Source organism: Mobula birostris, chromosome 15 (genome assembly GCF_030028105.1).
Source record: "Mobula birostris isolate sMobBir1 chromosome 15, sMobBir1.hap1, whole genome shotgun sequence".
NCBI classification, from domain to species: Eukaryota; Metazoa; Chordata; class Chondrichthyes; order Myliobatiformes; family Myliobatidae; genus Mobula; species Mobula birostris.
This window is the reverse complement of record NC_092384.1, coordinates 53,564,338-53,590,342: the sequence shown is the minus strand read 5'-3', so window position 1 is coordinate 53,590,342 and position 26,005 is coordinate 53,564,338. Positions and strand designations below refer to the sequence as shown.

General features: G+C 40.7%; 1 protein-coding gene across 9 annotated transcripts in view; it reads left to right on the top strand.

Moving 5' to 3' along the window:
- LOC140210664 (uncharacterized) overlaps positions 1–26,005 on the top strand; it is a 182,710-nt gene that overhangs the window by 88,114 nt on the left and 68,591 nt on the right. For 6 of the 9 annotated variants that reach the window (XM_072279821.1, XM_072279828.1, XM_072279822.1 and 3 more), the window contains exons 13-17: positions 3,243–3,410; positions 4,165–4,332; positions 13,337–13,504; positions 18,877–18,986; positions 19,578–19,652. In XM_072279821.1, coding sequence (XP_072135922.1) covers positions 3,243–3,410; positions 4,165–4,332; positions 13,337–13,504; positions 18,877–18,986; positions 19,578–19,652 — 689 coding nt within the window. Of the gene's footprint in view, positions 1–3,242; positions 3,411–4,164; positions 4,333–13,336; positions 13,505–15,594; positions 16,377–16,553; positions 16,678–18,876; positions 18,987–19,577; positions 19,653–26,005 lie in introns of those variants that run through there. The other 3 variants (XM_072279827.1, XM_072279831.1, XM_072279830.1) reach the window with 3 other exon arrangements.

Genomic DNA, 26,005 nt, shown 5'->3' with positions numbered 1-26,005 from the left:
TCTGCTGTCTAATTCCCTGCTCTGATGCTGGTCTCACCATTGTGATTAGCAGCAGAGCTGTGAAGCATATTGTGTTCATGCTAGTAGTTTGAATCAGGGAGAATAGATTCACAGTGAACCAGATAACCAACCAGTGCAGGAGTTAAACAGAGTTAGTTTAATTATTGCATTTTAAAAGAATTTCAAAACAAATAATTAATGATTTAAATCAATTTTAATGCCTTTGACTAGCTGACACAATTAATGGTGATATGGAGATTTCAGACAATAACAATGAAGTTGTAGATCAGCCTAAATTCAGGTATCTAGTATATAATTTCTGTTACTGCTCTATTAGTTAAGTATGTTTTTAGAGTATTCTGTTACTTGAGTATTTTATTTTGCTTTTCTTTTTTAATGGTGAACCTTGATGGAGGGTAAAAACTTTGAGATAGAATTCATAAACAGGAGAAAGTCTGCAGATGCTGGAAATCCAAAGCAACACACACAAAATGCTGGATGACCTCAGAAGGTCAAATAGCATCTATGGGAATGAATGAACAGTCAACATTTTGGGCTGAGACCTTTCTTCAGGACTGGAATGGGATGGGGGAAGATGCCAAATTAGAAAGATTGGGGGAGGGAAGGACAGCTAGAAGGTGAGAGTTGAAGCCAGGTGGGTGGGAAAGGTAAAGGGCTGGAGAGGAAGGAATCTGATGGAGAGGAGAGTGGACCATAGAGGAAAGGGAAGGAAGAGAGTACCCAGGGGGAGGTGATAGGCAGGTGGGAAGAGGTAAGGGGACAGAGTGGGGAACAGAAGAAGAGGGGAGGGGGAGAGAAAATATTTTTAGCAGAAGGAGAAGTCGATATCCATGTCATCAGGTTGAAGGCTGCCCAGACGGAATATAAGTTGTTGTTCCTCCACCATAAGGGTGGCCTCATCTTGGAACATGGATCGACACTTCAGAACAGGAATGGGAATTGGAATTAAAATGTTTGGTCATCGTAAGTTCCGCTTTTGGCAGATGGAGCAGAGGTGCTCGATGAAGCGGTTCTCCCAATTTATGACTGGTCCCACCAATGTAGATCAGGCTCTGCATCAGGAGCACTGGACACTAAAGACAACCCCAGAAGATTTGCAAGTGAAGTGTTGCCTCACCTGGAAGGACCCTTTGGGGCGCTGAAAAGAAATGAAGGAGGAGATAAATAGGCAGCTGAATTTGGCCACTTGCAGGGTTAAGTGCCGGTAGGAAGATTAATGCGGAGGGACGAATGGACAATGGAATCACGGGGGAAGCAGTCCCTGTGGAAAGCAAAGGCAGGAGGAGGTAAAGATATGATTGGTGGTAGGATCCCTTTGGAGATGGCGGAAGTTGGGTAGGCTGATGTGTTGGTTGCTGAGTCTCATAGGGTAGTAGGGAAGGACAAAAGGAACTCTATCCCTGTTAAGGCGATGGGAAGGTGGGGTGAGTGTATATGTTTGGTAAATGGAGGAGATGCAGGTGAGGGCAGCATCAATAGTGAAGGAAGGGAAACCCCATTCTTTGAAGAAGGAGGACATTTCTGATGTCCTTGAATGAAAAGCCACATCCTGGGAACAGATGTGGAGGAAATGAAGGAACTGAGAAAAGGGAATAACATTTTTACAGGAGATAGGGTGGGAAAAGGTATGGTCAGGGTAACCATGGAAATTGATAGATTTAAAAAAGATGTTTGTGTCCAGAAATGGAGACAGAGAGATTGAGAAAGGGAATGGAGGTGTCAGAAATGGACCAAGTGTATTTAAGGGCAGGGAGAAAGTTAGAGGCAAAGTTAATGAAATTGACGAGCTCAGCGTGGGTGCATGAAGCAGCACCAATGAGGTCACCAATGTAGCAAAGAAAGAGTAGTGAAGTGGGGAAGGCGTGGAACATGGACTGTTCTGCATAACCAGCGAAAATTGGAACCAGATAGGATTGTAAGTTTTACACAAAAATTGAGTCTGGAAGAATTGATGGGTCTGTAGTCAGGTGATCAGTGGGAGGGTTTTTTTTTGATTATTTATGTGGATAGGGAGATAGCAGCAGAACAGCGGACACAGAAGATCTGATGAGTTGTCGCTAAGTTCAGTTGTGTGGGGACTGGAGAGATGATCAGTGAGCTGAAGCTGTCTGATGATGACTGAGTCGAAAAAATGGGTAACTGGTTTTTGGGGTGACTGATGGGCTGGCGCCAGGAGACTAATGGATGGGTTGTCATTGTGGGTGGTGCCATTGAAGTGCTGGGTGCTGGGGAATTGTGGGGACAGGTAAATTGGGTCCTGGGCACCTGATGGTTGCAGGACTGACATATATTTGAGATCTGGAGTATCTAATGATTGGTCACTAAGTTGGGAGATGTAGGATCAATGGGTTGTGAGTCAGGTAACTGGTGAGTTTTGAGGTCAGGTTACTTATGGATTGGGATTCAAAGAACTGATGGATTAACTGCTTGGAATTGTCAGTGGATTGAGGACTGTTAGTTTTGTGAGTTGGAAATATCACATAATCATTAGAATTGGGGGTCTTGTGATTGGTGATTTGGAGGTTGTATGGTTGATGGGCTGGCAGCACAGGGAGTGGAGAGTCAGATGATCAATGGGCTGGGAGGACAATAGTTAAATGGTGAATTTCAGGATGGGGTGGGAGTGTCAGATGATTCTGTGGTTGGTGTTGGCAGATTGGGGAGAGGGTTTCAGAAGAACAGTGGATTGAGTAGGTCAGGTTGTGCTTCAGTTATGAATAATGATCAGTAAGATGAAGGCATAAGGTGATCGGGAGTTTGGAACCATGATTTTTTCAAAGGCCTGATGAACAATCAGTGGGTTAGCGGCCATGTGATCAGGTGGCATGACAATATAGTGGAAGGCATAGGGCTTGGATGGTCAGAGGTGGTCATTGCTCGTTAATCGTGAAAAGGAAAACAGTTAGCAGATGGATATCTGTTTGGCCTCTTCTGGGAATTTGATGCATTACATATGGAACCTGAAAAAAATATAGCTGACATTGCAAGTTAAGCAAGTGTCTCATTTTATTGCTCACAGAAATTAGATTGTATAGCAGCAAAATTCATGATATCATGCAATCCATTTTCAAACCTTCAGACGTTAAATGGTTCTGAAAGTTTACCATGTCTTTAATACCAAATGCAGGCACAGTCATGCTGTTTCTCTATGTTAAAAGAAATTATATTTGTTTCATATGTTACCTGATTTACTTTCTGAAGCTGACAATGTAATTCCACAGGTGACTCAATATGAGGATGCAGTTGCCAAGCTCCAGTCACAGTTGGACATAGTCCAGGGACAGGCACAAAAGACTAAACATGAGTTGATGTCAGCAAACAAACTCATCTATGATCTGAGACTTGAACTAACAACTTGTCAGGGTGCCCAGAAAGAAAACATAGAACAGGTTTGTTACTTGCTAATTAAAGCTAACGCGCTTTCCTTTCTTCTGAAGCTTCAATGAATCAGTGCCTCTGTTGGTTTTTTGAATGTCTTATTTTGTCACCAAATTTGGAGTAGGCAATGCATGATTTTGTATACACCATCTAGATCACTTGGATAGTTTGGAACAAAAATCTAAGTACCATTTTCTTAAAATATAAGTGGATGTGGTAGTGGCATAGCCATTAAATTACCTGACCAGTGATCCAGAGATACAAGTTCAAATCTCACCATAGCAGCCGATTTCTGTTCAATGTAGTTATTTAGAGGCACACCATTGCACTTTGTTTAACACAAATAGATACACACCATTTCCGCAAAAAGATGAAGGTCCCTGACAGATGAGAGCTGTGGAGAATAGTTGTAGAATCTATTCTACATCTAGATAAAAATTATCTTTATAATTTGGATTATGTATGTAAACTAAAGATAAAGTTGTTATTGGGAGTGAGGAAAATTGACTCATGTTACACTTTTGCTATTGGTTATATCTATATTAAAAAAAATTAATGACCTTACTTACCAAATCCTTTGATTAGAAATATTACATAGTAATAAGGTGCTTTAATAAACAAAAGTCAAAGTGGACTTAAATAGACTGGTGTGTAAGATAGCTCCATAACCACTAATCAAAATGGTTAGTGTATTAGTACTGCTCTTCATTCCTAGGCTCTCATTGCCTTCAGATATACAAATGCTAGCTGTGTTTTCCTTTACAGTTAGCTGAGAAGAGTCGAGAGATAGCAAACCTGAAAAATGATATTGCATGTAATCAACAGAGGAGCATGCAGCTGGCAGAAGAAAGTACCATCTATGAGGAAAGGATAAAAAGACTGCAAGGTGAACTGAAAAAAATGCAAGAATTGAATCGGCGAGCAGAAGAGGAGGTAAGGCTTTATCTACCATAAAAGTGCAGATAAATAACTACTTACATTTCATTACAGTAGATTAATTTTTCTCACCTGTATTCTTCACATCTACTTATTTCTGAATCCATTTAGTTCTTGCTGGGGTTTGATTCTAGGGCCAGCAATCAAACCCTAATAGCTTAACCAAGTTGCTGTTGATGTAAATTTTGATCTTGAGTGCTAGCATTCTGTTTTAAAGGTCTGTTAAAAAGATCGAGGGAAAGTACACTTCATACTCAACTAGAACAAGTACGAGAGGTGATTGATATGTTCATGGCCTATTATTTTTCAACATAGTCCCCCCCTACATTTACACACTTATTTCAGCGGTCGTGGAGCAAACAGATCTTGGACCTCCAGAAAGTGTCCACAGATGGGTGATTGATAAGTTCTTTGCCTAAGGTTGAAAGAGATGAGTTATACAGCTCGTGTTACACACACATGCAGGACAACTCTTTGAGTGATTATGCAGAAAGTTTGAAGTTAATAACTCATCTTCATCTACCTTAGGCCACAAACTTATCAATCACCCCTGATGAGTTATTTATTAACTGATGAGTTATTAACTTCAAACTTTCTGCATAATCACTCGAAGAGTTGAACTGCACATGCATGTAACAAGAGCTGTATAACTCATCTCCTTCTACCTTAGGATCCGTACGCTTCACGACCACTGGACTAAGTGTGTAAATGTAGGAGGGGACTATGTTGAAAAATAAGTGTGCTAAGTTTTCTAAAATTGATTCCTTCTACCTTAGGCCACGAACTTATCAATCACCTCTGGTAACTATTTGTTTTTATCAATAGTATCAATAGTCTGCTATACTATTAAAATAAGATTGTGTATACTAAAATCATCTACTTTGATTATTTTTGTTAATTTAAATATAATGAAAGCTTCATATAAAAATAGTTGCTAATTATAAACCACAAGATAAACATACTTGCAGAATACATGCTCAGAAGTTTCTCAGAGTTGGCATTATTTGAGCAGTTATCAACACACTTTTGAAAAAATTCCCAAGTGAACTATTTCAGCAGAATTCTTATTGTAACTTGTATATATTTTCAGTTTAACTTCAATTTAGTTTACTATTCATTAAATCATCCCTAAATAGCAGTGTAATGGGTTGCTAAACAAGGGAATGAAAGGTGAACCCTAAAGTCCATTTTTTCACAGTATATACCCAACATGAATCTTAAACAATACATCCCAATTCATTAACAAAATCAGATGTGAAATAGGAACAGCATACTATAATATTTCTGTAATACTGTACAAATGTAATTATGTTGAGAGTCCTTAGAGATGGTAGCAGGTGAAAAGCATGAAGAAATGATTTTTTTTTTCAGGCCCAATGAATTTTGCTAAGGTCATCCTCAGTACTGATTAAACATAAGAATATGGTGATGTTTTTTATATAGACCAAGTGACTTAGTGATTGCTTTAGGATTAACCCAAATATGGTGCTAATATAAAAGCAGCCAATATTAATGTAATCTCATCTCCATGTATTCACACTTCGAGCATGCTTAATCAGCAGACACTTAATTAAAAATGCTTTGCAAATTAAACTTGTATTAGTTTCCGTAATAAACTGTTTTCCATTGATTTTCCTGTGTATTTAGATATAAAGGTTATGTGCTGATGCTTCAGGTTAGTAAATAAATAACATGGGTTCTGGATACTCAAAGTATATCTCTTATTCAAAATTAAAGATTCAAGATTGTTTAATGTCACTTCCTGTACACAAGTGTAGAGAGAACCATATAATTGTTACTCCAGATCCAACGCAGCCCAAAATAATACAAAAAGAACACAATAATAATAATAAAAACACACAAAGAAATAAATACATAAGATAGCTTGTATATACTGTATAGATTGATTGTATGTCCATAAAGTGACACGAGGCTGTACATAAGATGACTGATGGGAAATAACAAAGTAGTGGTGGAATTAGTGGGTGGAGGTGTTGCTCAGCCTTACTGCTTGGGGAAAGTAACTGTTTTTCAGTTTGGTTGTTCAGGTGTGGATGCTATGTAGCTTCCTCCATGATGGGAGAAGGACAAACAGTCCATGAGCAGGGTGGGTGGGATGCTTCATGATGTTGCTGCCCCTTTGCCAGAACCTTTCTGTATGCAGTATATGTCTTTGATGGCAGGCGACCCGATGTCAGTGATGTACTAGGCAGTTTTGACTACCTGTTGTTCAGCTGCCTTGTCCACCGCAGTGCAGTTTCCGTACCAAGCCATGGTGTAGCTTGTTAGGATCCTCTTTACTGTGCGTCTGTAGAGTGATGTGAGTATAGATGTGCAAAGTCCAGCTCATTTCAGCCTCCTTAGAAGGCAGAGGTGTTGGTGAGCTTTTTTGACTGTGCAGGATATATTCTAGGAGTATGAGAGATGTGCACTCCCAGGAGTTTGAAACTGCTTGCAGTTTCCACTGCTGTGCTACCGATGTAAAGGGTGGTATGAGTGGTGCAAGTTCTCCTGAAGTTGATAACCATCTCCTTTTGTCTTGTTGACATTAAGGAAGAGGTTATTTGACTGGCATCAGGCTTTAAGCTCTCCCATCTCCTCTCTGTAGGCTGTCTCGTCATTGTTGGTGATGAGCCCCATCACTGTTATGTCATCAGCAAAATTAACGATGTGATTGCTCAGGTGTTTGGCCATGCAGTCATGTGTGAGCAGGTACAAGACCATAAGGCCATAAGATATAAGAGCAAAATTAGGCCATTTGGGCCATCGAGTTTTCTCATTGCTAACCTATTCTTCATTGCTAACCTATTTTCCTTCTCAGCCCCTATCTCCTGCATTCTCCCCATATCCCTTCATGCCCTGATTAATCAAGAATCTATCAACCTCTGCCTTAAATATACCCAAGGACTGTAACATTGAATCAGGTTTGTGGGTTTGGTGACTGAGACAGATACACTGATTGTGAATAAGTATATTGATCATTTATTTGCAAACAGTAAAAAAATTTGACCAAACATTTGTTCCTCTAAGTTACACAAACTACAAACATAAACGTTCAACAAGCAGATAATTTGTTAAAAGTGCATGTGAAGCATTTTTTCCCTAGGGTTCTGTGCCAGAGCCCCAGAGACAAAGGAAAAGAGAGAGAAATTCCACATTTGCCACTATACCCAGGATGTTTGAAATTGGCCACTAGGTGAAGTGGCTTTCAATCAAAGTAAGTTAAGCTCCCCACAGGACAATGATTCGGCCTCCACAGCCACCTGTGGCAACAAATTCTACAGATTCACCATTCTCTGGCTAAAGAAATTCCTCCTCATCTCTGTCCTAGGAGGACACCTGTCTATTCTGAGGTTGTGTCCACTGATCTGAGACTCCCCCCACCACCATGGGAAACGTCCCCTCCACATCCACTCCATTCAGGCCTTTCAACATTTGATGAGTTCAAATAAGGCCACCCCTCATTCTTCTGAATTCCAGTGAGTACAGGCCCAGAGCCATCAAACACTCCTCATATGATAACCCTTTCAATCCCAGAATAATTTTTGTAAAGCTCCTTTGAACCCTGTCTGGTGTCAGCATATCCTTTCTTAGATAAAGGGCCCAAAACTGTTCACAATACTCCCTCAGGCCTCACCAGTCCTTTATAAAGCGTCATATTTATATTTCATCCTTGTTTTTATATTCTAGTCCTCTTGAAATGAATGCTAACATCACATTTGCCTTCCTCACTACCAACTCAACCTACAAATTAAAAGTTCAGGGAATCCTGCACAAGGACTTCCAAGTCCCTTTTGCTCTTCAGATTTTTTAATTTTCTCTCCATTTAGACAATAGTCTACCCTTTCATTTCTTCTTCCAAAGTGCATGACCATACACTTCCCGGCACTGTATTCTTTCTGCCACTTCTAATCTGTCTAGCTCCTGCTGTAGCCTCTATACATCCTCAAAGCTACCGGCTCCTCTACCTATCTTCGTATCGTCCCCAAACTTTGCCACAAATTCATCAGTTCTGTCATCCAAGTCATTGATATATAGTGTAAAAGTAAGCAGTTCCAACACAGACCCCTGTGGACTCCCACTAGTCACTGGCAGCCAACCAGAAAAGGCAGCTTTGCTTCACAATCTTTGGCTCCTGCCAATCAGCCAATCCTCTATCCATGCTAGTATCTTTCCTGTAATACCATGGGCTCTTAACTTGTTAAGCAGCTCCTGTGTGGCACCTTGTCAAAGACCTTCTGAAAATCCAAATACACAACATCCATCGATTCTCCTTTGGCTGTGCTGTTTGTTACTTTTTCAAAGAATTCCAACAGATTTGTCAGGCAAGATTTCCCCTTGAGGAAGCCATGCTGACTATGGCCTATTTTATCATGTGTTTCCAAGTACCCTGAAACCACAACCTTAACAATCGACTCCCAACATCTTCCCAGCTACTGAGGTCAGACTATTGGCCTATAATTTCCTTCTTTCTGTCTCCCTTCATGAAGGGTGGAGTGACATTTGCAATATTCCAGTCTTCTATAACCTAGCCAAAATTGATTCCTGAAAGATCATTACTAATGCCTACACAATCTCTACAGCTACCTCTTTCAGAACCCTGGGGTGTACACCATTTGGTCCAGATGATTTATCTATCTTCAGTCCTTTCAGTTTCCCAAGAACCTTCTTCCTAATAATGACAACTTCTGCCCCCTGACAGTCTCAAACTTCTGGCATGCTGCTAGTGTCTTCCACAGTGAAGACTGATGCGAAATGCTTATTCAGATGATCTGCCATATCCTTGTCTCCATTACTACCTCTCACACTTTCCAGTGGTTCGATATCCACTCTTATCCCTCTTTTATACTTTATATGTCTGAAGAAACTTTTGCTATCCTCATTAATATTATTAGCTAGCTTACCTTTGTATTCCATTTTTTTCTTCTTAATGACTTTTTTTAGTTGCCTTCTGGTGGTTTTTAAAAGCTTCCCAATCCTCTAACTTCCCACTTTGCTCTATTATATGCCTCCTTTTTGGCTTTTATGTTGGCTTTAACTTCTCATGTTTGTCACAGTTGTATCATCTTGTCTTTAGAATACCTTTTCTCCTTTGGAATGTATATACCGTATACTGCACCTTCCAAATTACTTCCAGAAATGCCAGCCATTGCTGCTCTGCCATCATCCCTGACAGTGTTCTTTTCTAATCAATTTTGGCCAGCTCCTCTCTCATGCCTCTGTAATTTCCTTTACCCCTCTATAATACTGATACATCTGACTTTAGCTTCTCCTTCTGAAATTGCAGGCTGAATTCTATCATATTACTTTCCCTTAAGGATTCCTTTCCCTTAAGCTCTCTAATCAATTCCAGTTCATTGCACAATACCCAATCTAGAATAGCTGATCCCCTCGTGGGTTCAACCACAAGCTGCTCTAAAAAGCCATCTTGTAGCCACTCTAGAAATTCCCCATCTTGGGATCCTGATTTTTCCAATGTAGCTGCATATTGAAATCCCTCATGACTATTGTAGTATTGCACTTTTGCATACATTTTCTATCTTCCATTGTAATTTGTAGACCACATCCCTACTACTCTTTGAGGGTCTGTCTATAACTCCCATGAGGGTCCTTTTACCCTTGCAGTTCTTTAGCTCTACCCACAATGATTCAACATGTTCCGACCCCACGTCAGCTCTTTCTAATGATTTGACTTCATTTTTTACCACAGAGCCATTCCACCCCCTTTCTGCTTACCTGCTTATCCTTTCAATACAATGTATATACTTGGACATTGAGCTCCCAGCTATAATCTTCTTTCAGCCATGATTCACTGATGCCCATAACATCATACATGCCAAGCTGTAACTGTACTACAAGTTCATCTACCTTATTCTGTATTTTGTGTGCATTCATATATAACACCTTCAGTCCCATATTCACCCTTTTTGATTTTGTCTGCCTTTTACATTGCAATTCATCCTGTTGACTGCAATTTTGTCCTGTCATCAGCCTCTCCTTGCTAGCAGTCTCACTACACACTGCCTCTGTAAACCAATGGCCTCTTCGTCAACACTATCACTCTGGTTCCCATCTCCCTGCCAAATCAAACCCTTCCAAGCAACTCTAGCAAATCTGCCCACAAGGATATTGGGCCCTCTTGGGTCCAGGCATAACACATCCCTTACGTACAGATCATACCTTCCCCAGAAGAGACCCCAATGATCTATAAATCTGAACCCCTGCCCCCTATACCAGTTCCTCAGCCATGCATTCACCTGCCAAATCATTCTATTCTTACCCTCTCTGGCATGGACAGCAATCCAGAGATTACTACCCTGGAGGTCCTGTTTTTCAGCTTTCTACCTAGCTCCCTAAAATCTCTCTTCAGGACCTCCTCACCTTTCCTACCAATGTCATTGGTGCCAATATGTACCAAGACTTCTGGCTGTTCATCCTCCTCCTTTAGAATGCCATGGACCTGATCCAAGACAAAATTGACCCTGGCACCTGGGAGGCAACATACCATCCAAGGTCTTCTGACTGTGGAATCTTCTTTTGCCACTGCAATTCTCTTCACCTCTCTTCTCTTCACCCTGTCACTGTGGCTCCCTCCTGGTAGGTCATCCCCCTCAACAAATCTAAAGTTATATGCTTATTATTGAGCAGAATGGCCACAGGTATACTCTTCACTGGCTGTACCTTTCCCTTTCTTTCCCTGACATCCACTTACCTGCCTCCTGCATAGAGGTGACTACTCCTCTCTATCACCTCTTCACTCTCCCACATGAGTTGAAGGTCATTGAGCTGCAGCTCCAGTTCCTTAATACGTTCTCTGAGGAGCTGCAGCTCGGTGAACCTGGTGCAGATGTGGTTATCCAGGAGACTGGACGTTTCCCAGAATTCCCACGCCTCACACATAGTGCAGAACACTGTCCCTGGAGCCATTCTCACTGAACTACTAGGCCCTAACAGATGAGGAACGAAGAATTATGAAGAAAAGGAGAAACCCACCAGATATTTTACCTCTCCCAGCCCAAGCCTGATGAGACCAAGCCACTCTAATCACTGACCATACTCATGACAATGACTGTTTCGAGAGTGGCCGCTCCGCTTACATTTGCATTATTTTTATTTGCTTATTCTAATGAATTTCGCTCGGTGATTGGTCATAGCCCAACTCTGAAAAACTACCTCCAAGTTCTGCCTTTTTAATCTTCAGTGCGAACCTAATTGAAAGAGTAGATATCTTCACGTACTCCCACTCAGTGATTGCTCGCAGTCCATATATGGAGTGCTCTACATATTTTGTTGAAATGAACTTAAATTTGTTGTTTTAATTGACATTCAAGGTGCTAAGTGACTTGTTATAAATACCCACTGCGTATTGCTCTCAAGGACTTACATACCGGACCTCCTTGAATGTGCTTCCTTTTCTGGGACTTTCTGAGTCCTTCATGTTAAGTCTAAACCACCCTGTAGAATAAATGACTTTATTTCAGTCTTTCTGCCTTGTCTACCCACATAACCACTAGAATTTTGCTGCTAAAGACCTAATTATATCCAAACCTTCCTTCTGATTATCAGGCAATTTCTGTCTCTCGTGTCACTTTTGATGACCATCCTTGCTATAGTGCCATTGAAGTTTCTGCACTCACATTAGTGGCTCTTCCTCACAGCAGGTAATCAGTATTGGAGTATTCCCAAAAGCAGCACAAGGTTGAGGCAGGGCTACATGTGAATAAACAAGTGGAACCCAGACCCTTCCGTACCAAAAGGAAAGATTTATCTCTGGTCACCCGTTCTTGGGTGATTCCCAACGCACTGGGCAACTTACTTTTCTTTCATAGTTTTCTAAGGGAGTGTATTAGGTCTGATGATGGCATTTCCACTCCAGTCTATAGCTACTATGAAAGCTTCGAAGTCTAACACAAAATACTCTGCAGATGCTGGGGTTAAAGCAACACTCACAACATGCTGGAGGAACTCAGCAGATCGGGCAGCATCCGTGGAAATGATCAGTCAACGTTTCGGGCCAGAACCTTTCATTGGGACCTGCTGAGTTCCTCCAGCATGTTGTGAGTGTAGCTTCAAAGTCTAATGGGGGATCCATATGTGCTGTAGTTGGTGCTTTGCAGGATGGAAGGATAAGTTGTCTGGGATGTCACCCATTCTCTCTGCTATTTGCAGACGGCTTCCTTCCTGCCCCACTCTGTTTCAGTCATTATAATTGAGGTATTCTGCACCATCCTTATGGGGCGGTGCAGTGGTGCAGCTAGCAGAGCTGCTGTCTCAAAGCTTCGGCACCCAGGTTCAATCCTGACCATGGCCACCATCTGTGTGGGGTTTGCATACATCCCCATGACCCTGCGGGTTTCCTTACGGTGCTCCAGTTTCCTCCCACCTTCCAAAGGCTTGTTGGTGGGCAGGTTAGTTAGCTGTAATTTACCCTAGTACATAGATGTATGCTAGAATATGGTAGGGAGAACAAAATGAGATTAGCGCAAGATTTTTTGTAAATGGATAATGACTCAGTGGGCTATAGGTCATATTCCTGTGCTGAGTGACTCTGTGGTTCTAAAACTCATTTTGAACTGTCATCTGCCATAAACTCCAATGAGCTGATGAGATTATCATATTTATTTTGAGTATCAAATGTCAGATATTGTATATCCACGATCTTCCCCCAACTTGAACTACATAGTTGGTACTAAAACTTGAGATCTGTGAAGAAGTAACTAACCAGAAGACAAATGCTAGCCTATTAAGAGGTCCGGTGAAATATTCCCTAACAATCAAATATAGTCTTGTATAAGTAGCCTGAGAACAAATCACTTTCCTGCTCATTTAGTCAGGAAAGTTGCACAAAGGCACCTTTACAAATAGATATGTTATGCACTGTCAGTGATTAACAGCAAAAAAAAAAGTAAGATTTGGTTGTCAGATTGAGAAAAATGGTGACAAAACAGACCTCATTGCAATGCAAAGATAATCTGACTGAAAGATCTTTCTTACACTGCAGGCACACATTTATGAGAATCGATTAATGGAGCTCTGCAGTCAGGTGACATTGTCACAGAGAAAGACCCATGAAACCATGAAGGAGCTTACTAGCAAGGAAGAAGAGCTAGTGATGATGAAAGTAGAACTGACTTCACTTCGAGAGAGGTACCACTCCAAAGCAGAAGAGGTAACATTTCTTTCCAGATTATGTAAATTTTAGTGACATCTGGCTAATTTAGGAAGAGGAATCTCAAGAGAATGCTGAAATTTGGGATCGTAAAAGGAACAATAGATTCGAGTACTTTTAAAAGGAAAATAACTGTTCACAGACTTTCTGAATGTTGATGAATTTAAAATACAGTGCTCATTGTCCACTGATTTTCAGTGCAGATACAGTGGTGCTGGAAAGTTTGTGAACCCTGTAGAATTTTCTCTGTTCCTGCATAATCATGACCTAAAATGTGATCAGATCTTCATGTAAGTCCTAAAACTAGATAAAGAGATCCCAATTAAATAAATAACACAAAAACATTATAGTTGTTCATTTATTTATTGAGAAAAATTATCCAATATTACATGCATTTGTTGGAAAAAGTATGTGAACTTCTGCTTTCAGCAACTGGTGTAATCCCCTTGTACAGCAATAACTTCAATCAAATGTTTCCATTAACAGTTGATTGGTCCTGCACATCAGCTTGGAGGAATTTTAGGTCATTCATCCTTACAAAACTGCTTTAACTCTAGGATGTTGGTGGGCTTCCTTGCATGATCTGCTTGCTTCAGGTCCTTCCATAACATTTCTATAGGATTAAGGACAGGACTTTGACTTGGCCATTCCAAAACATGAATTTTCTTTTTTTAAGCCATTCTGTTTTTGATTTTCTCTTGTCTTTCAGATCATTGACTTGTTGTATTATCCTACTTCTATTAATTTTCAGTTGATGGACTGCTATCCTGACTTTCTCCAGTAAAATGTCTTGGTACAATTTTGAACTCATTGTTTCTTCAACGATCACAAGCTGTCCAGGCCCTGAGGCAGCAAAGCAGCTCCAAACCATAATGCTCCTTCTACCATGCTTCACAGTTGGGATGAGGTTTTGGTGTTAGTGTGCAGCGTCCTTTTCCTTCCAAACATATCAATGCGCATTTCTGCCAAAAAGTTCAACTTGCATCTCACCTGTCCACAGAACATTATCCCAGGTCTTTTGCTGTTACCCTTGGGTTCTTTTTCACCTCCTTTAGCATTGCACGTGTGCTGTTGGTGTGATCTTTGCAGGATGCCCACTCCTAGAGAGTGTAGCAAAAGTACTGAGTTTCCTCCATTTGTAGACAATTTCTCTTACTGTGGACTGATGAACACTCAGGTCTTTAGAAATGATTTTGTGGCCTTTTCCAGCTTCATGCATCTCTACAATTCTTCTTCTAAGGTCCTCCGAAAGTTGTTTTGATCGAGACATGGTGCAAATAAACAGAACTTTCTTGAGAAGAGCAGGTTCTGTCGGTAACCAGACTTTGTGTGTCTTTTTTTATAGAGCAGGGCACCTCCAATCTCATCTCATTGATTGCAACACCTAATTCCAAATAGCTTTTGTAGAAGACATTACCTCAGAGGTTCACATACTTTTTCCAACAAATACATGTAATATTGGATCATTTTTCTCAATAAATAAATTAACGTATAATGTTTTGGTGCTATTTAATTAATTAGGTTTTCTTTTCCTAGTTTTAAGAATTACATGAAGATCTGATTACACTTTAGGTCATACTTATGCAGAAATAGAGAAATTCCTACAGGGTTCAGAAACTTTCTAGAACCACTGTAAGTCCTATCCCAAATAGCTTCAGTGGCACCATGAAAGTAGAAGTGCCTCCAAAAGAGCATGAATATGTAGAGATATATTCCTCAATACACTCATTTTCTTTATAAACATCAAGGCAGCTGAAAATATGGGAGATGAACCAATTCCTCTTCTCTGCTGCCATCTTGATCCCAGCCTCCAAATCCTAGGTCAACAATTGCTAGCCCAGAGTAAGGATCAGTCTGCCACCTAACATCACCGTGGGTAGATATGGGGTTCAGTGGCACATCATCTCCCATCAAACTGTTGTTGCACTAAAGATTATTATATTAAAGGTATGTACATTTTAGAAAATTATTTTATATTGTTTTATTAATAAATATGGATTCCTTTAAATTCCTTGAAATCTGCTGATGCTTTTATTAACATGTGTTAATGCTTTAGAACATTATAGGATATATTTATGTTTTTTTGACAGGAGGATTCAGTGTATAGGAGAGAGCCTTTATATTATCTACATTTTTGTTTTATATGGGAAGTCAGTGCTCCTATTGTTACACTTATTGAGACAAATAAGCAGCACAGAAACAGCCTGTAGTCCACCGAGTCCACACCAAACAAAAACTTTTACAATAAACCCATTTTATTCTCCATACTTTCCCGATACAAGACCAAAGAGCTGATTAAGGGGTTCAGAAAGGGTAGGACAAGGGAGCAGGAACCAATCCTCATAGAGGAATTAGACATGGAGAGAGTGAATAATTTCAGATTCCTGGATATCAAGATCTCTGAGGATCTAACCTGGTTCCAACATATCTATAAAGAAGACAAGACAGCGTCTACATTTCATTCGGAGTTTGAGGAGATTTGGTTTGTCACCTAAAGCACTCAAAAACTTTGATAGATGTACCGTGGAAAGCATTCTGACAGGCTGCATCGCTGTCTGGTGTGGGGAGGGGGGCTACTGCACAGGACTGAAAGAAACTACAGGAAGTTGTAAAATAAGTCAGCTCTAACTTGGGTACTAGACGCCGTAGTATCCAAGACATCCTCAAGGAGCGGTGCCTTACAAAGGCAGCATCCATCATTAAGGACCCCCATCATCCCATCATTCTCACTGTTACTATCAAGAAGGAGATACAGAAGCCTGAACGCACAAGCTCAGGGATTCAGGAACAGTTTCTTCCCCTCTGCTGTCCGATTCCTAAATGGATTTTGAACCTTTGGACACTACCTCACTTTGATTAATTCCGTGTTTGCACTAGCTTAAATTTAACTATTCAATATACATATATACTTACTGTAATTGATTTACGTATTTATTTATTTTTCTATATTAACATTATTGCATTGTACTGCTGTCGCTAAGTTAACAACTTTCACATCAACTGGTGGTGATATTAAACCTGATTCTGATGTTCTTATCATCTTTCCCAGATTCTACCACTCACCTACACAGCATGGCAACTAACAATGGCCAATTAATGTATCGATCAGCAAGTCTTTGAGATGTGGGAGGAAACCCACATGAACATGAAAAATTAACAAAATGCACACAGACAATACCTAAGGTCAGGTGCTACAAGGCAGCAGCTCTCTGAGCTGCATCACATGTCACTATCAGGGATAATGACTTGGTGTCATAAATCTCTTTCAAAGGGAAAACCACAATCGGACTCAGGAGGGCAAATTTCATAAGGCTTCACATAGTCAGCAGAACCTCCCTGTATTTACACTTCAAAATTGTAGATTTTAGTCTTTTTTGTCAATTTAAATTATTTTCTTTCTGGCATAGGTAGAACACTGAAAGTACATGGGGCACATCCATAATTCAGTTCTATAAACATGTATTTAAAATGAGACTTGGTTTGGCTTCCACTTCACTTCTAAGCAATCACAGATCAAAACAAGAAGCTAGAGGAGTGAGAGAGCTGTGGAACATTTGTGAGAAAGTAATGGTGCTTTCTAAACATAAAAATGCAAGTGCATAGTTTGTCCTTAGGGTGCAATGCACCAGAAGGAGACCACCATTGAAAGAATGAAGGCATTTGTATATGAGGTAAACAGTATTCCTCATTAGCACCCCCAGTTAAATAACAATCTAGGTAAACCAGCCAGTTTTGTTTTAGCATAATAACTTCTTTCCATCTTGATTAAATAGGGTGTCATTTGGATTAACCAGCATCCCTTAAACACAATTCACCTTAAGAGCCTTTTTGATTTGTTCTCAAATATACTGCTTAATATAATTTACCTTGTAAGAAATATAGATTACAGTTCAATCTAATTTCCATTGCATGAAGATTTCTATTAAAACAAGCTGCTGAATTCCTTTTCCAGCTGTCTGTTCATTGACACTCCAAAGGAGATGTGCATCAGTTGGGCAAAAAGTGAATTCAGAATGTTGTCAACCATGACAGCTTTTATATAGCATGCTATCTGCAGTGGCTGAAATTGCCATATTCATTACACCACATCATGACCACACAGCCACACTTTAAATTGATGTTGAAAAGTGTGTTGGCCTGCACTTCAACGCTTCATTGACACCAGAGAGTGGTTATTTCCATCTTATTTTTTTATCAGGTTTTGTTTCAGTACAGATTTTTGATATTGAAATATTTTGTTGGGTAATTAAGTGCAATGGGAAATTGAGACTGCAGTGTCTCTATTTCAGGAGGGCTCTTCTGGTAATAATTGACTGTGGAAATGTTGTTTGATCTCATTTTATATGGATACTACATTTTCTGCCAATCCAGACTTTTTAACATGAATGTGATTTGTAATAGTGAAATCTAGAACGAGGAGTTAAAATACAGAACTCAATCTTCACAAAGTTTGTAATAAAGGCTGCTTGTACTAAATACAAAACTTGTGTACTAGTGTTGTGTATTTACTATAATTTTATGTGGCTTTCAAAATTAAGAATTCCCAGACTAGTCGACACTTGTTTTATCTGCTGGCATCAGTCATTCCTGATTTGGTTTATGGACCTGTTAATTGTTTTGACATAATCTGTGAGCTACTTAGAAAAAAACTGTTTTGCCAAGGAAATGTTGTATATGCTGTCAAATGCTCCAAAGGGGCATTCTACACAGCCTTGGACTACATTTAACCACTACTGGTCAATTGCCTTCATGTGCTTTGCCTTGCAGTTTTAGCAGATGGGAAGTGATTAATGTGTGTGGAATCAGACTTTGAGGTCCCAGTTGCAATCTGATGATGGGAGAGTTACAGCTGAATGAACTAGAAACAGCTAGTTATGAGGAGAAAGGAAAAGATAATGGTGGGAAAATTAGTGTTGATGGGGCAGTGGGGGTAAGGACCAGTATCAGGTTTGGGGCCAGCGCTGATCAAAGACCCTGGGGCAAATGAAGGCTGGGTGGATGCATGGAAGGAAAAACCACCACTAGACAAGTGAACTGGTATACAATCCATGTCCATGAGCTGTTCTTTTCTGGGAATTCAGCACTTTTTAATTTTCAACCTCGGGGTATTCAGTAGCCACAGTGTTTCTCAATTTACTGATCCTTTGTACCAAACCCTTCCCTCCAGTTTTGACAGCTTAATTTCCATTATGATTATTATTTTCTTCTTTTATCCATCCACATCTGCTGTGTCATTCCTTGGCTTGCACTTTCCTGTTTTTCCTTTAGTTGCATGGCTCATTGGACTGCCAGTATTTTTACTATGTTGTTTGAGTTTTAAGTATATTGCAATCAGTTTATTTTAACTTAGATTTTTGGATGGGTTGTTTCAGCTTGAGACCTTACGAAAATCCTTGCATGGTGCAAGGTCAGACAGTTCAAGGTTACATCGAGAAAGTGAACTGGTTGTGGCAAATGTTAATCAGTGGGTAAAAGACCAAAAGTAAGTACCCTTGAGATTTTTCATTGGTATTAATGTTTAATAAATGCATAGCTGTTAAAGCAGGTAATTGTTTAATATTCTGATTGCTAGAACAGAGATGAGGAGAGATTTCTTTTGCCAGAGGGGTGGTGGATCTGTGGAATTCATTGCTAAAGACAGCTGTGGCGACCAAGTCATTGGGTATATTTAAAGCGAATGTTGATAGATCCTTGATTAGTAAGGTGTCAAAGTTCATGGCAAAAGGCAGGAGAATGAGGTTGAAAGGAAATGTAAAGCAGCCATGATTGTATTTTGGAGCAGACTCGATGGGCCAAATGGCCTAATTCTGCTCCTATGTCTTAACGGTATTAAACAGGTTTCCCTTTAACATTACATCGTAAAGAAAAGATGAACGTTTGAATATTAATATAAAACCAGAAAACATTGGCAGAATATACAGGATGTAAGTTATTATTTAATAGAGAATGAGATGGTATTGATATAGCAGACTAGAGTAATCTATGCCTAATTCAATATGGTTATTATGTTTCCTGTCTCTCTTATATTCACAAGTAATTAAAAAGTTATGCTTTCATTTACAAAAAAACACAGGCAAACCAATGAAAAACTTGGAAATAAGATCAAAGAGCAAACTAAACAAATTCTCCAACTATCAACTGAAAAAGAGTAAGTGCTGTTGTTGGGAACTAAAGATATAAACGTCAGATTTCCCGGTATTGGTATCAGAGTCATTAGTATCATACCAGATCTGTGCTGACTGGTAATACTCCTTCATTTATAAAATGGAAACAGCCAATTCCTTTATGGTCATTGTTGTTTATTGACTTACAGAGACAAATATGAGAAAATTATTTTTAGCAATTGACTAGATTGATCAAAAGCAGGCAGGGAAAACATTACTCTAACTATTAAGAAGTGGAATCGTATTTCTAAGCAAGTAAATATTTTTCCAGGAAGCCAAGGTCAATGATGAGTTTGTGCAAATGTGTTCTTAGAATCACTTTCTCTTTCTTCCTCACATCATATTTTCCTTGTCTCCCCTGCCTTATGATCCACTTGACCTGTGGGCATCTTGGTGACTGTCCTCTACTTAAGGACATATAATGTAATAGCCTCTTAGTTACTTTAAATTGAGGTGCACTTAAAATAGTGAGTTCCTCCAGCAGATTATTTGTTGCTCCAGATTCCAGCATTTACAGTTTCTTGAGTTTCTATGGTTACGTCATTCATGGGCAAAAGTAAAGGAGTGGTTTAAGATCAACCATCCTTGCATTATTGGCACTGTGTTAAATGAAGTAACAGAATAAAGCTGTTTACTTTCTGATTTTTAATATTAGAACTCACTTTATGGTTTGCTTTTACAATTTTGGTATTATTCCAATGTGTATATCAAAGTAGGACATGCTGTAACCACTCAAGAAATCAGGAAGTATCTGTAGAGAGAAAGAACAAAGGCGCGCGAGGTTGTCAACCTTTCATCAGAAGCAGGAAAAATTAGGAGATAAAGTTTTTAAATTGCAGAAAAAATGGAATGGGGAGCTTTGTGATTGGGTGGACACCAGGTGAGACTGAAGGCATGTGTGCTGGAACTGGATAGGAGAGTGGATACAGGTCAGGGAAATTCAGAAGGTATGTGTGAGAACATGCAAGCAGAGAAGACAAATGAAATTAGATTATGAAGACATGCAGTCCTCTTTTATTGTCATTTAGTATTTCCTCCGGTGTGATATCACAAAACACAGGACAGACCAAGACTGAAAAAAACTAACAAAACCACATAATTATAACATATAGTTACAACAGTGCAACAATACCATAACTTGATGAAGAAGTCCATAAGCACAGTAAAAGTTCAAAGTCTCTCAAATGTCCCACATCTCACGCAGACGGAGAGAAGGAAGAAAAACTCTCCCTGCCATATCCGACCACAATCCGACTCTGAGTCATCCGAAAACTTCGGGCTCTGATCAGCTCTCCGACACCGAATACTGAGCACCATCATTTTCCAAACCATTCAACCTCCTTCTCGGTCACCAACAGCAGGCAAGGCCGGGGATTTTGAGGCCTAACGACAGCAGCGAACGAGCGTTTCAGAAATTTTTCCAGATGTTCCTCTGTGCTTTCACATCCATCTTCATCAAATCAGAATTGTCCACAGCCCCTATTTAACAGATACAATATCATTTTTCATCGGAGGGCTGCGCATGCGCAGTGTGAAATTGAAAATCACCAGGAGAGAAAGAGACTGACTACTGGAAATATGAGCTAAAAGGCAGAAATTACACTGAGCTTTGATGGAACAGTGCAAAGGATTGAAGATGGAGAGTCTAGGGTGGGAATGGGATGGAGAATTAAAGTAACAAGCACCAGGAATAGATTTTCGCCCTCGCAGATTGAATGGATGTGTTCTACAAAAAAATCATCCAACCTGGAATTGTTTTCCTGAAAGTAGTAGAGACCAAATGTTATATATTAAATGGGAAGAAATTTAAGTGGTTCATGCTTCATCTGGAAAGAATATTACGGTCACTGGACAATGAGAAGCGAGGAAGTATCATATCACTCATGCCTCTGAAATGGAGACTGCATTTAGTGGGAATAGAAGAACTAACCAGATTATCCCAAAGGCAAATGTACATTGTGCTCTTGAAAGCAGTAATTGTATCAATTTTTGGAGGTGTCAGAAACTATGGATAATAATACTTTGATTGTGCAGGCTCATGGAGTGGGAGCCAGAGATGGGAACTCTATCCTTATTCTGGGTGGAAGGAGAGGTGTGAGAAATGGAATTAAGGCATTGCTAACCACAGTGGAAAGTCTGGCTGAAGAGAAAAAGAGACATCTTGAAAGCACTACTGTGGAAGAATGCACAGTGAGAACAGATGTGAGAGAGACAGAAGATCGGGAAATGTAATGGAGGTTCTGCAGAACGCAGGGTGGATGGTAGTCAAAGGAATTATAGGAGTCTGGGCCTTTCCATGAATATCAGTCACCCCTGAAATGGAGATGGTGATGTCAAGAAAGGGAAGGAAAGAATTGTAGAAAAGGACATTTTAAAACTGATTATACGTTTGTAAATTACTAGTAAGGATGACAAAAGCTTTGTTTTTTCGAGGGCTAGGTGTGACATTGATGGTTATTAAAGTATCAGAAAAGGCTAGCTCACTCACTACCCAGTCTCTCTCTGTCCATACTTCTCTCTGTCTCTTCACTTTTGTGGGTTGCTGAAACATTTCAACATCTACATCATTATGCTTTTGAATCATATGTAGTAGAGTCTTCATTTTTTTATTTTACAAAATATGTTTTGATAATATAACATGTTTAGATATAATGTGTAATTAGGGATTATTCATAAGAGTTGATCAACTGCTGTAACCATGCTGTAAGTAAAGCTAACAGTATATTACTTGGTGTGGAGATACATCTCTACCAAAGAAGGCATAAGGTGCTCCTTCCCTCCGCTAGCCTGCAGGGCACCCCTGAGCAAGGTGTAGCATCTGCTTAGTCCCCCTATCAGGATCACATGAAGCCACAGGAGCAGGAGGTGAATGGTTTTATGAGCAGCTGATGCATATCACAAATTCTGGTTATGTGACCACTGATGCCAGACTGACAATCTCTGAGGAGTATTGATAAAGGCTGGAGTCACCCCTCTTGTAAGGTCACTGCCCAGAAGAGGGCAATGGCAAACCACTTCCAAGATTGCCAAGAACTATTATGGTCATGGAAAGACTATGATCACTTACGTCATATGACAAGGCACATAACGAACAAATGATATTACTTGAGAATTAGTGTAGGTAATCATTTATTCCAGTGGCCATGTCATTCAAATTAAAGACTAAACAATGGTCAGTTAAAAATAATCACATTTTCTTGTTAAATATTGGAGTTTGAAACTTTGAGCTAAAGCTCTTAACAAGCTGAGATCTTTACATAACACCTTAGTATGAAAATAAAGCAGCTCTGTTGCTCACTCTAAGACCTTAAGCATTTAAAATAGTTTTTTTACACCATAAAGTAATAATGCAAAAGTAAATAAATCCAGCAAAAAACATGAAACACCCTGGTTTCCTTGGCTGCCTAAGTCTAGGAAAGACAACCTTTGGCCCCACCAAACTCGTGAGATTGAGGTGTGAGCCCCCCCTAAACCCCGGCTTGTGTGAAGGCTATATAATTTGCTACCCTGTTACAAATTATTGCCACAAAATAACAGACATTACACTGCATACGATTAAAGGAATTATATTTATGAATCTTAACTAAAGGGTTAGTAAAGAATAACAAAAAGAAAAGGGCCCATTCTAATTAAACAGTCAAATGTGCACAAGTTGGAGCTCATCTTGAATTTCTCTGTCACTCACGCACTGGGTCTCGGTCAACATGAAAGCACACTCCACCTTCCAAATGTCTCTCACGATCCTTCTCAAACAAACAGGTCTTCCACCAGAAGGTATGCTACAACCGGTTCTACCCAGCGTCTTCTCTCTCCATCTTCTCTCAAACAAAAGCCCCAAGGCCAACCTTAGTGTCCCTCACCAGAGAAACCTCCCCTTAATTTGACCATCCTAATTGGATGGCACACATTTCTCCTATCTCTTATCTTCAACAATAACCCAAACAAGCATAAAAACAGAACAGAGTGCTCTTAATGAACTGCCAAAATGAAATACATACAGGATAACAGTAAAAATATGAACCAGGGCATTACACTCTCCCCCCACCAAAACAGTCATGTCCTCATGACTTTGAAATAATTTTTCATCTCATAATAATAACACCACTTTCAAAGGAATGTTGTGATGTCAGCACCTCCAATCCATTTGTAAATGGTAGTGACATATCTCACTAGGGGGATAGTCGTAGCACTCTGGCCGGCTACATAGGCCAGCCTATCTGGGGGTCTCCTGACTCTTTGAGACCTCTGTATCCCATCATCTATGTCTTCAGTTTCATATATTTCTTGGGATACATGGCAAGGCCTCCTCCTGTCTATTACTTGTGCCTTCCAGCAACTCAGGTCCCTCTGATTTCAGCTTCATTCCCAGTTACTCTAGAGCCCGGCCCCCTTCGTAGTCCAGCTGCAAACCTGCTTGTCCACAGATAGTCCCCCACCCCGATTTCACCTGCCTCAGTGTGAGAAGGGTTGGGAATCTCTTCCTCAATTAATGGGGAGTTAGCAAAAGGCAGCATATACTACACCTCCATTTCCTCATCCTCTGAGTCTATATCCCATTCAGGGGCGGGAGATGGTATAATCTTTCCTGCTGCTGAGGATTCAGTCTCTCCACGTCGCCGCAGAGTCCTCTGACTAGGTGTAGGGTCCAGGTCAGGCTCTGGGTCAATACTCACCTCTTGTCCCAGAGGTAGAAGATGGTTCCAATGGAAAATCTTGACAGGCCCGTTCCCATCCTCTGGTTTCACCCAGAACACTGGTACATTTGGCACCTGACTCTCCACCACATAGGGAGTAGCCACCTAGTGGTTGGGCAAATTATGCTTCCCAGGTAGCCCGAAATTCCTTATGAGGACTCGGTCTCCAGGTATTGTTGGGAGAACCTAAATTTTGATCATACCTTCTCTTATTTCCTTGATTCTGCTTGGCAGCCAAGACCTCAGCTAATTCATAAGCCCTTTCAGCTCCATTCTCATATCAGATACATACTTCAGATAAGTCTATTTATCAGCCTCACTCATGAGGATCTGGTAATACCCACACCTCAAGTCCAGCACACTGAACCACGTCACATCACTCAGGCAGGCCAGCGCATCCTCGATTCTCGGGTTTGTATGCTGGTCGGGGACTGTATGCCCGTTCAGAGTCCAATAGTCCACACACATCCATACCTTCCCATTCTTCTTCCTGGCCACCACTATTGGAGACGCATAAGGGCTTCTGGACTCAGTGATGATCCCAGCTTCCTTCAACTTCCACAGATGCTGCCGAACGTCCTCCACCTCTGCAGGTGCCAGTCACCGCGACCTTTCTCTGTACGGGGTGTCCTCTGTCACCCAGATGGTGTGGCAGGTGTTCTTGGAACAATCCACATCAAACTCATCAGTAGAAACTAGCTTCAAAATTTTCTCTATCAACCTCTCTTCCAGCCTCTAGCAACCAGGGAGTCCCCTAAATTGATTGACTCAGCAGTTAACTTCCCTCTTTTCAGAGAGAGTTTCTCCCCGGCTTGTCTCACAGGGACACTATACATTACCGTCACCGGGATGAGGTGTGCCATCGGCATCCCCCACCTGAGGGTGACATTCCGCTCTGAAGTGTTCCTGACCCTCACTGTCATCCTGTTCACCTGTACAACTGAGGGCTTCTGCCATTCGGGCCTCACCAGTACCCCAGGAGGTAAGCATGAGTCCTCTTCGTGGTCTTCCGGAACATCCACCAAGAGGGCCTTGGCCTCAGGCACTCTGGGAAGATTGGGGGTTTCCCATCGCCCTCGCTGCTTCCCCAGGCCGCAACACGACTGGATCTGATTGGGTGAACCACACAGTCCCTTCTTTATGCTCATCATTTAGCCCAGTGTGGCCATGCACTTGCTCAAAAGCAGCTCGGAACACAGGGTGATTGAACAACGTTTTCAGAAAGTTCGCTCCAACTTTCTCCTTGCAGACTCCCACTAGTGTCCTCGCAATGGGAGTATTTGTCCCCACAAGAATTGAAGCTTCGCCCTTCTCGACCGGGTCCAGACAAACCAGCATTAATGTATCAAGGAGCTCAGCTACTCGCACATCTGCCTCCAAAAACTCCATCTTCAATGATAAGTAAACATCCGTACTAAGACCCCAGATCTCTAGTGCACTGGGTGGCTTCAGTGGTAAGTGTGTCAAATACTAGTGGCAAAATGAGTGGTACAGCAAAGTGACCTGTGACCCTGTGTGAAGTACGGTTCTGGCATAAATACCCTCTAACCGTAGCAATACACTGGAGCTTGGCCCCACTAAGCCTTCAGGAATAGGGTTTTTTGCTTTATGGTGTTCCTCGATACATTACTGGGAATGTATCC